Source organism: Orycteropus afer, unplaced genomic scaffold (assembly GCF_000298275.1).
Source record: "Orycteropus afer afer isolate SDZICR_OR568_19922 unplaced genomic scaffold, OryAfe1.0 scaffold00509, whole genome shotgun sequence".
Lineage (NCBI taxonomy): Eukaryota > Metazoa > Chordata > Mammalia > Tubulidentata > Orycteropodidae > Orycteropus > Orycteropus afer.
The window spans coordinates 826,998-839,356 of NW_006922096.1; the positions used below are offsets into that span (position 1 = coordinate 826,998).

The 12,359-nt window shown below is 35.5% G+C and overlaps 1 protein-coding gene across 1 annotated transcript in view; it reads right to left on the minus strand.

The window, feature by feature from the left end:
* Positions 1 to 12,359, minus strand: part of ARAP2 (ArfGAP with RhoGAP domain, ankyrin repeat and PH domain 2) — a 333,696-nt gene that overhangs the window by 100,834 nt on the left and 220,503 nt on the right. The window contains 2 exon segments of the mRNA XM_007955550.2: positions 5,947 to 5,970; positions 8,859 to 9,022. Coding sequence (XP_007953741.2) covers positions 5,947 to 5,970; positions 8,859 to 9,022 — 188 coding nt within the window.

Here is a 12,359-nt window from a genome sequence, read left to right on the forward strand (position 1 = left end):
ATAGTAGTGGTTAATAGTAGTAGGAATTGCGGAGATAGTGATGATGATACAAGTACAAAAACCCTCCTTTGTTCCCTTGAGGGTCTCTTGTCATTCTTCCTTTCAAAATCAAGCTGCTGCTGAAGTTGTTGTTGTTGCTAGGTATCAAGTAAGCTCCAATACATAGCGACCCTATGTACAACAGAACACTGCCCAATTGTGCACCAGCCTCACAATCCCTGCCATACTTGAGCCCATTGTTGTAGTCACTGTGTCAATACAGCTTGTTGAGGGCCTTCTCCTTTTTTTCAGTCATGCTCCACTTTACCAAACATGATATCCTTCTCCAGGTAATGATCCCTTCTGACAACATTACCAAAGTAGGTAAGAAGTCTAGTCATTCTCATGGCCAAGGAACATTGCAGCTGCACCACTTCTAGGAGATTTGTTAGTTCTTCTGAGAGTCCATGGTACTTTAAGTATTCTTCACGAACACCATAATTTAAAAGCATCAACCCTTCTTTGGTATTGCTTATTTACTATCTGGCTTTCATACGTATATGAGACAATGGAGAATACCATGGCCTGGGTTTTGTTGTTGTTGTTGTTGTTTGCCATCGAGTCGGCCCCGACTCATAGCGACCCCTCCTTGGGTTTCCGAGGCAGTATCACTACGGAAGTAGGATTGCCCAACCTTCCTTCCGAGGAGTGGCTGGTGGGTTTGAACCGCCAGCCTTCTGGTGAGCAGTCAAGTGCCTTAGGCACTATGCTACCAGAGCTTTATTCTGCAAAGTGACATCTTGGCTCTTCAACACTTTAACAAGGTCTTTTGCAACAGATTTGCCTAGTGCAATATGACATCTGATGTCTTGACTGGTGCTTCCATTGGGGTTGACTATGAAGCCAAGTAATATGAGATCTTTGACAACTTCAATCTTTTCTCCATTTACCATGATGTTCCTTATTGGTTTAGTTGTGAGGATTTTCATTTTGTTTATGTTGAGGTATAATTCATACTATAGACTGTAGTCTTTCATATTCATCATTAAGTGCTTCAAGTCATCTTCACTTTCAGCAAGCATATCACAGGTGGTTAATGAGTCTTCCTCCAATCCCAATGCCATGCTGCTCTTCAAGTATTTCAACTTCTTCGATTATTTGCTCAGCATGCAGATTGAATAAGTATGGTGAATGGATACAACCATAGCACTTACCATTCCTGACTTTAAACCATGCAGTGTCCCTTTGTTCTGTTCGAATGACAGCCTCCTGGTTTATGTACAAGTTCCTCATGAGAACAATTAAATGTTCTGGAATCTCGATTCTTTGCAAAGTTATCCATAATTTGTCATGATCCACCAAGTTGAATGCTTTTGCATAGTCAATAAAACACAAGTAAACATCCTTCTGGTATTCTCTGCTTTCAGCCAAGATCCATCGAACATTAGCAGTGATATTCCTCATTCCATGTCTGAATCTAGCTTGCATTTCTGCCAGTTCCATGTCAAAACATTGGTGCAACCATTTTTGAATTATCTTCAGCAAAATTTTACTTATGTGTGATATTAATGATACTGTTTGACAATTTCCACATTCTGTAGGATCACCTTTCTTTGGAATGTGTACAAATATGGATCTCTTGCAGTGAGCCAGGTAGCTGTCTTCTTCCAAGTTACTCAGTATAGACAAGTGCCTCTAGCTCAGCATCCATTTGTTGAAATACCTCAATGCATATTCCATCAATAATGATGTCTTGTTTTTCACTAATTTCTTCAGTGCAGCCTCAACTTCTTCCTTCAGTACCATTGGTTCTCGATCATATGGCACCTCTTGAAACATATGAATATCAACCAATTCTTTTTGATAGTGATTCTGTGTATTCCTTCTATCTTCTTTTGATGCCTCCTGCATCATTCAATATTTTGCCCAAAGAACCTTTCAATACTGCAACTCAAGGCTTCAAGTTCTTCAGTTCTATCACTTTTGTTCTTCTCTTTTGGTTTTCTAAATCCAAGTCTTTGCACATTTCATTATAATTGACTTTGTCTTCTCTTGCTGCTCTTCAAAATCTTCTGTTCAGCTCTTTTATCTTGTCATTTCTTCCATTTGCTTTTGGTACTCTCCATTCATGAGCAAGTTTCAAAGTCTCTCTTGATATTCATTTTGGTGTTTTCTTCCTTTCCTTTCTTTTTAATGACTCTTTGCTTTTTTTCATGTATTATTTTCTTGATATTACCCCACAACTCCTCTGGTTGTTGCTGATATATGTCATCAAACTCACACAGACTCAAAAGACAACAAAGTACAACAGAACAAAACATTGCCTAGTCCTGGAACATCCTCGCAATCTTTCCAGTGCTTGAGCCCATCACTGCAGCCCCTATGTCAATCCATCTCATTGAGGGTCTTCCCCTTTTTCACTGACCCTCTAATTTACTGAGCATGTGACCTTTCTCCTGGGATTGGTCCCCTCTGATGACACGAACAAAGTATGTGAGATGAAGTATGGTAATTCTTGCTTCTAAGGAACATTTTGGCTGTACTTCTTTCACGACAGATTTGTTTGATCTGGCAGCATGGTATTTTCAATATTCTTGGCCAACACAATTCAAGTGTATCAATTTTTTAAACCATGTTGTTTAAAATTTGGAAAGGTTTGCACCACAGTTGTGTCCTTTTACCATGTTTATTCAATCTGTATGCTGAGCAAATAATCTGAGAAGCTGGACCATATGAACACAGTATCAGGATTCAAGGAAGACTCATTAATATCCTGCAATATGCACATGATATAATCTTACTTGCTGAAAATGAAGACTTCAAGCACTTACTACTGCTGAAGATCAAAGACTACAGACTTAAGTATGGATTATATCTCAATATAAAGCGAACAAAAATTCTGACAACTAGACCAATAAGCAATATTAAGATAAATAGAGAAAAGACTGAAATTGTCAAGGGTTTCCTTTTACTTAGATCGACAATCAATGTCCATGGAAGCAGCAGTCAAGAAATCAGATGACATATTGCACTGGCAAATGTGCTGCAAAAGATCCCTTTGGAGTGTTGAAGAGCAAAGATGTCACTTTCAGACTAAGGTGTGTGTGACTCAAGCTATTGTATTTTCAATTACCTTATAAGCATGTGAAAACTGGACACTGAATAAGGACAACAGAAGACAGATGCATTTGAATGATAGTGTTGGTGAAGAATACTGAAAATCAAGCTGAGCTTCCTGTATTATCCATTCTAGAGTTTTATATCTCTGTGTTCTTTTAATCATATAATCTTGCTTCTATCCTCAATTCCCACTCTACTGGAATCATTTTCATCAAGAGAAGAAGTTACAATCTATTTTTTAGATGCTTTTCATTTTTTTTTAATCTTATGAGAACATCATGGTGCATTTGACACTAGAAATAATCTTCTGTTAAAATTCTTTTAATCCCATGCTCTCAGGATATCATGATCTCATATCTTTATTTTTTCCCTTTCTCCATGGCTGCTTTTCCAATCTTCTATTATTTTGCTAATCTAGGATTAATTGTTGATTCAAGGAATCTATCCTCAATTCTTTTTTCTTTCCTTATCTACAAAATATTTGGGGTAACTCCATCTAACTTCATCTCCTCAACAACTTCATTATGTTTTCCCCCAGGTTTTAATTTATAAAATTACACATGGACACACACACACACACACACACAACATACATATATGCATATACACATATATTGCACATATGCATAGACAAATCAAAATAAGAAAATTAAGTCTCCCATCTCCTCCATCTCATCCCCAAACCCCAACATATTCTTCATCTTGTTCCTCTATCTTAATGTACAGAATTGCCTTCTTCCTAACATCTCACAAATCAAACTTTTATTTGTCATTCATGATAGTAAAAAAGTTGTATGGATACATATACATACACACACATATATATAAAATTATTTTTTTTAATCATGATCTCTTTCTGAGAACATGCTATTGTTTTGTGCCCTCAATTCCTTACTACATTTTTCATGATTCCCTATCTTCTTTTTTGGTACATCCCTCCAGTGTACCCCACAATCCCAATGATGACAGCCTGATCTAAGATACAGGTCCGTTGGTGTTAACCACCATGCTTAAAAATATAAATACCATCCTCCCAATTGCCTATAGGGATTTTATAACGATATATGAGACCTTATATTAACTGGCCTAACTCTCTTGACTCTTTTATTAACATTATGTTCAAACACTAAGTTCTGGTCACATGCAACTATACAGAATTCCCTAAACAATCTTCTTATGACCCTTCACCTCAACACAATTTGTTTTTCTCTCTTGGAATCTTTTTCTCCTTCTGAACACTAGCTCCTATTTTATCTTTAGGCTTAAGGCACCATGTTTCACACACAAAGTCCTCTGTGACCACTGCCAGACTGGATGAAATTTATCCCATACCTTGAACACCTATTGTAACCCCTGAAGCTCTCTACGATAGAATTTTGTACAATGAGATGTAGATATGTGTTCACCTTTTGTCTTTCATCCATAAATCTATGAACTGTAAGGTAAGAACTATGTCTTTTAATCTGTATATATCCAGGACCTACACAATGCTTTGATGAACTCAGTAGGTATTCAGTAACCAAGTGCTGAATGCAAGAATAAGCAATTTCTATAAAAGTCAACTGTTACTAAGTTTCTGACAGATTACGCACCTAGGTGAGTAAATTTTTAATAGAAGGTACTCAAATAAGTTAATGTAATATGAATTTGAACTCATTTTGTTTTCACATAAACTAAAATAGTTTTCTCGGAAGGAAGGTTGGGCAATCTACTTCCATAGTTATACTGCCTCAGAAATCCAAGGAGGGGTCACTATGCGTTATCCAAGAACTGTTGTTAGGTGCTTTTGGTGGTAGAGGTTGTGTGTCAAGTTGGCTGAGCTTGATTTTGAGTGGCTGGACAGCTGGATGTAGTTATTCCCCATAATGAGATTATAATCACCTCCATGGTGGAATCTGCTGTGAGCTGTTAAGTAGTTGCCTTCAGGGTATGGCCTGCTTCCAGTATATAAGGAGAAGCTTTGAGAAAGTTCTCTAGCTTTTTGGCCTATTTGGCACTGCATTTGGCTGAGTCTCCATCCAGTGGCCTGCTGCATTGCTTACCAACCTTGGAATTGTTACCAGATTTGAACCAGTGATCGGTCATGTTGCCTGCTGATCTTGGCACTGTGCCATTTTACCTGCCAACCTTGCGTTTGTCAGCCCAAGCAGCCAGCAGCTGTCTGAGATAGGAGATACCTCCAGCTCCGCTGGGCCTGGAATAAGAGGCAGAGCTGAAGCCCATGGTGGAGGGGATTTTACCTAGCCCCTAGAGCCAGCACTCTGAATTTGGGCTTCTAGACTCCTAAACTGTAAGAGAATAAATTCCTGTTGTGAAATCCATCCACTTGTAGTATTTCTGTGATTGCAGCACTAGGCAGTGCTGTCAAGTCAATTTTGACTCTTAGCAACCCCTAAGAACTAGCTACTCAAATTCATAAAAATAAACAACAACAGAAAGAGAACTTAAACCTGAAACTCATTTTTTGAACTCAGTACTTAGTAAATCCAAACCTTGACACTACAGGCTTACATTTTTTAAAAAAGGTCTGTTGTTGTTGTTGTTATGTGCCGTCGAGTCGGCCCCAACTCATAGCGACCCCTCCTTGGGTTTCCGAGGCAGTATCACTACGGAAGTAGGATTGCCCAACCTTCCAAGACTGCTGTCTTTTTGTTGTTGTTTTAATTTTATTATGCTAATATAATGTATTAGCATAATAAAATTAAAACCCAAGGAGGGGTCGCTATCGGGTCTGACTCGATGGCACATAACAATAACTATATATGTATTTTTTTACCATTTAAACCATTTTTAATGTAATTCAGTGACATTAAGTGAATTCATCACACTGTATAACCATTTCATTACCTATTTCCAAAAGTTTTTCATCAACTGAAAAGAAATTCAGAATCTCTTAAACAGTAACTAATCATTTCCCTTTCCCCAGCCTCTGGTAACCACTAATAATAATAAATTCTTGTTTCTATGCATTAGCCTATTATAGATATTTCATGTAAGCGGGATCATATGATATTTGTCCTTTGTGTCTGATATATTTCACTCAGCATAACATGTTCAAGGTTCATCAGACTTATTCCTCTTTCTGACTGAATATTTTGTATTGTTTATCCTTTCATCTGTTGATGGGCCCTTAGGTTGTTTCTATTTTTTGCTATTGTGAATAATGCTACAATGAATATTGATATATAATGAACATTGTGTCCCTACTTTCAAGACTTTGGGGAATATACATTGCAGTGGAATTGTTGGGTCATATGGTTAATTCCATGTTTAACTTTTTGAAGAACTTCCAAGTTATTTCCCACAGAGGTTGCACCATTTTACATTCCCACAAGCAATACTTGAGGGTTCAGAGTTCTCCATATCCTGTCCAACACTTGTTATTTTCCATTTCTCTGATAACAGCCATTCCAGTAGGTTTGAAGTGGTATATCATTGTGCATTTTTTAACTTTATTTTCTTGTTCTTCAGAATATACAACAGAATATACACCACTTCAACGTACAATTCATTGACTCCTTTCTTTGAGTCGTGCAACCATTCTCACCTTCCTTTTCTGAGTTTCTTCTGTCATTAACATAAGCCCACCTCCCTCTAAGATTCCTATCTAATCTTTCAAGCTTTTATTGTTAATTGATCCATACAGACAGTTCTTAAGAAATTATAATGCTCAAGGCATACATTTTACACTAGTCAAGGTTAACTATTGTTTGATTTGAATACAACTTCATGGATAATTTTGGTTTAAGGTTTAAAGATTATCTCAGGCTAATAGTTTCAGGGGTTTATCCAACCTCCATGGCACCAAAGAATCTAGAGTCCCTGAGAATCTGAACTTCTGTTCTACATCCCCCCCTCTTTGGACTAGTTTTCTTCTATAAGCTCAAAATGAAAATAACTTCTACCTTGAAAGCCCTGAGCTAGCCATGTGTACTGGGTTTTTCTAGGTTCACATCAAATCTTCTCTTTTATACGTGCTGATAAAATTGGGACTTTCCTTCATGTTCTGCTCATTTAAAAGAAAAGAAAAGGAAATATAAACAGTCTTCATCGGCTTTATTACTTTAATATACAAGTTAATTTTCCTTGTGCTAGAGTGTATGAAATTTAGTTGAAAACAACCTAACGCTTACTGATTTTAAATTCAAATCAACACTACAAGGAAATTTCTGATTTATCTAGAGGAATATTAAATTGACTACACTGAAGTTAGTCAAGTTATTTAATCATTTTCCAGTTTAAGACCCTAGGCAACTATGAAATAACATCATGTGACAACTGCCGATGAGGTTATGCTCTTGCTAAAACCTAACATGTGCAATTCACATATGCCTGCAAAATGCAAGTATTCTAAGACTGAATGGCTGTAATAAATGAAAATGATAACCTTCTTTCTCTCTCATTGTCAAATAAACAGATGATTATGCTGGTAAGAAAAATATAAACAAACTATCATAGGAAGGAACTTCATATAGTAATATTCACCTACGTTATCACATACATATTTGGAAATAATATATAATACCCACCTAAACACAATGCACCTGGACATTAATGATAATTGTACTTGGATTACATATAAAATAAATGAAACAGTTAAAATGGGATTACCCCAGAATAGAAGAGATTAATATACACAGATATAATTTCCAAAAATTTTCTTATAGCATTTATTTTCTAAGATTTTGTTACATGCCAGTTTACTGTTAATTTTCCATACTAGAACAGAAAATCATGACTTTAACTTTTTACCATCTTGCTATAAAGACCACTGGCTGGCATACAACAGACACTCAATAAATGAACTAGTAACACGATATTTCACTGTAACACTCCCACTGATCACAACTGCTTTTCCAATTAAAAACACCCAAAGATGCTTCTGCTATCATGAAAGCAAAAAAAGTTAAGAGGGCTTTCAAAATACCTATCGGTTTATTTTATTTCACATTCGTAATCTAAAGCAATGACACTTATCTACACATTTAAAGATAATACAACATTTTATATTAAACATATACTTAAACTTCTGCCTGTTGGATTAAGCAGATTATAAAAAGAAATAATTTAAAGGATTCATAGTAATTTTTTAAAATGAGGAATAAAGATTACTTTACATGCATCTCCAAAAGATTTCTATAGCATATTAAAGTAAAATGAAGGTAGAAATGAAGGTATATATCAGAATTTTTTTTTTACTTGCAACTATTGGTAAAAATATCTGTTATAAATATATCTAACATTAAAATTATGATTGCTTCTTAATTTAAATATGTGGCAATAGCATGTTGAATGCACATGTACATACGCACACACACATTTTATGCATGCACATGAAAAACAATTTCTTTTATACATTACTGCATAGTTTATACTTCTTAAAACACGCTTACGATATTGAATTACTATGGGCTTATTTTTTAGATTTGTATTCTCTGAAAAAATAGTCTTTAGTCTACAAATTTTAACATAAATGGTTTATAGTATAGATTCTTTCAATACGCTACTTAAAAAATGCTATGCATGAAAGGAAGAAGGAATGGTAGATATCACTATAAAATGATACATTATATATTCTGAATGGGTATTATCCGGAGAAAGAAGAGCAGTTAGCTGAACAGTGGCTACATGTTTTTATTTTCCACTAGTGTACTTTACAAATATAAAGGACTTTAATTCGGTCCCACAGAAGTATCACTTAAAAAATTTAAGAATGATACTGAGTTCTAGAGGTTGAGTTAAAACCCTGTGCTACTTACCATACTGTGTAACAAATGCTATGCAGCTGTTCACGATAATGGGAACGTCACTTTTGCTGAGCTGCTGATCTTGTAACGCATTACCATCTGTACCTGCTGCTTTCTCAATTGCAGTATGCCAGACTGTGAAATCCAACTTGGTATGCCCATGGATGTACAATGTCCTATAAAGTTTAAAAAGCATTTCAAATTACATACATATATATATATATATACTTTTAAATCTCACTTCAAGACAGATTATACTTAAACACATATAAATGTGCTCTTGTCTCATCTGTCATAAGAAAAACTCCTCCTATACCCTCCATCTACTGCTAGCTCCAACTACAACTCTTTTTTTGCCTGTTTAGTCACGTCTCTCCCTAAAGTAGAGGAATTTGTGATCTTACCTTCTTTCATTACCCAATCCCTGTTATTCTGTTTCTGAAAAATTGAACTGAAACCGTTGTGGCAACCATTATCAGTGACTTCTAATGGATATTGCTCACTGCACTTTCCAACATTTTAGAACTGATGATGATTCTAGTTCTTAAAAAGAGGAAAAAATTACCAACCAATTTGGCTTTTAAAACACAATTCTTCCTGTCTTTTCCTCTTCTCTTTCTGGTTACTCGCTTTGGTTCCCAAGATTATTTTCTTTTCTAATTAACAGGGTGGTAATCAAGGTACTCACAAACTCCAAGGACTCCTCAGTGACATGTCATGACTGCTAACCAGGAGGCTGGCAGTTCAAACCCACCAGCCACTCCTTGGAAGGAAGATGGGGCAAACTACTTTCATAGTGATACTGCCTCAGAAACCCAAGGAGGGGTCGCTGTGACTCGATGGCACATAACAACAATAACATGTAAGGTAATGATTCCCAAATCCCTATCTTAAAGCTTTAAATGTCACAGATCAGATCTGTATGTGATTGAAAGGCCAGTGGTATCACTAGATGGGTGTGGGGGGATGGGAGTGGCCCATAATAACTGACACTGTCAGAGGAGGTTACACCAGAATGACTGTTTATGAACTTATTGGGTAGTATTTCAGTACAAATTTATTATTTTTTAAATAAAAATACCCTTATAGTTAATTATAACAACAAAAACATTTTTATAAGCCCACCTTACATGTATCAATATACCTAAAAGGCTAAAACTCTATGCTAGTCTACCTTTTGAACCTTCTAATTCACTCCAAGGAGCACTGGTAGCACAATGGTCAAAGGGTTTGGCTGCTAAGTGAAAGGTTGGTAGTTCAAATTTGCCAGCGGCTCTGGGGGAGAGAAACGTGGAAGTCTGCTTTCATAAAGATTTACAATTTGGAAACCCGATGGGGCAGATCCTATAGGGTCAGTATGAGTCAGAATCGACTTAACTACACACAAAAACATCAACAGATAAAAATTTTTATTTGAAATATAAATTAATTGCTGATCTATTTAAAGTATATTTACACCAAAGTAAAAGGATTTAATCTTGCTTTCAGATTATGAGAGAGCACTGTGGATTCAATCCTAAGAAAAAGGAATGAGTAACATGGGCTCTGGGGCCTTTGTTCAGTCTTCCTTTTTTTTTTTAGTAATCTATTTCTATTGTTGATAATTCACTGTCTTATTTTAAAAAGAGGGAGCTCTGGTAGCATAGTGGCTAAGACACTTGCCTGCTAACCAGATGGCTGGCGGTTCAAACCCACCAGCCAGTCCTCGGAAGGAAGGTTGGGCAATCCTACTTCCGTAGTGATACTGCCTCGGAAACCCAAGGAGGGGTCGCTATGAGTCGGGGTTGACTCGACGGCACACAACAACAACAACAACATTTTAAAAAGAAACAAAAATCCTCTTGTTGTTCCTGTTTCCTCTTCTTCAAAAGCTGCAAGCACCTCCCCACACTTATTCTAACATCTTCAAACTTGTTAAAGCTGCTACTTGTTTTCTGACAATTGTGTCTATAATTCTCATTTCTACCTTTTTAACATCTTTATTGTTTTTACTTTCCACACAACAGCAGCCTGACCTCGTGGTTCTGTAATTTTCATTCTGAAGAATTCTGACACTTGCTCTAATACTCCTGACATGTTCCAGCCTTTTCATTTACCTTACATTACCTTTAGCTCAAAAGCATTCTGTTGTTCGGTGTATTTGTCTAAATTAAATGGTATAACTAAAGTAATTTCCCTGAAAAACATCACGCCACTCCATTACATAGACTTAATTAAAATTACATCGTGCCAAGTCTAGGAGCTTAGGTAAAAAGAAAAATTTAATTTCTTATGCCTTTTTTGCATAGATTTTTTTTTTTTACCTAGTAATTAAGCTCTAAATATAATGCAAAACCTTTAACACTGTTTGCTTATAAATATCTAGAGTGGGCGAGTATTTCAGCAAGCAGAAAAAGTAATCCAAAAATGCAATGGTCCTCCTACAATATCAGCAAAAATCTCCCATTAGCTGTGAGCATTTCAAACTTCACATTTTCTTTCTAGTCCCATGATGATAGGTTTAACTGTCTCTGTGTAAAATAGCGAGGGAGAGAAGGAGTAATGACAAGTTAACTCTTGAGTCGACTTGTCAAAGAGTGAATCCTAAAATATATTACCTAGCGCCATAGATGTCTGACATTTAATTCCATCAATTCAACAACTTCTTTCCTGTTGCTTATCTAAACCCTGGGCAGATTAAATATTAAAAGACAGTGTCAATAAAATTGCTGGACTACTTATTGATTTCAAGTGTTATAACCATCTTACATTTGTGGATAAGAATCCCAAAGAACCATTCATTTACATATTGAAAATCTTATTTTGATGAAGAAGTGAATTATTTTAATTATCCAATTCCTAAGGATGAATTTTAAAAGGTACTTCAAAGCCATATATAGGAAAAATCCCTATATCCTATAATGAATCAAGATAGTTCACTAAGACATATATTAAATCCTAAGACTAATAAAACAATTCTGCCAAAATTGTAATATAATAAATACAAAATATGCACCATATATTTGAGCCTAGTCTCCTGAAAGAAAAAAATAGAAATGTCTATAAAAATAAAAAGTCAATAAATCTGACTGCATAAAACGTACTTATGGCAGTCAAGAACATTTTAAACAAATCTAAAAATTAAATAATAAACTCCACAAATATGACTGAAAAAGATATATGCTAAACATTTATACAAAAAACACTCCAACTGAAACAGGATCATCAATTATGAAAAGGTAATTCACAGGGGAAAAAAAAATGTCAACAGCCAATAAATATAAACCAGTCTAACAATCAGAGACATATTAAAAAAGCAATATATTAAATAGAAATTTATCAGATATTTAAATGCATAATGTTCACCCATAAAGAGTGCAGAACTGGAACATTATTTTACAGACTGATTATATATTCTGAAAAGGGATTTGACAATATGTACAGTGAATCTTAAAATATGTATGCACAACTTTTGACAAGTGATTCCAACCATAGGATTCTACCCTAAGGACATAATTTGAATATTTTAATATC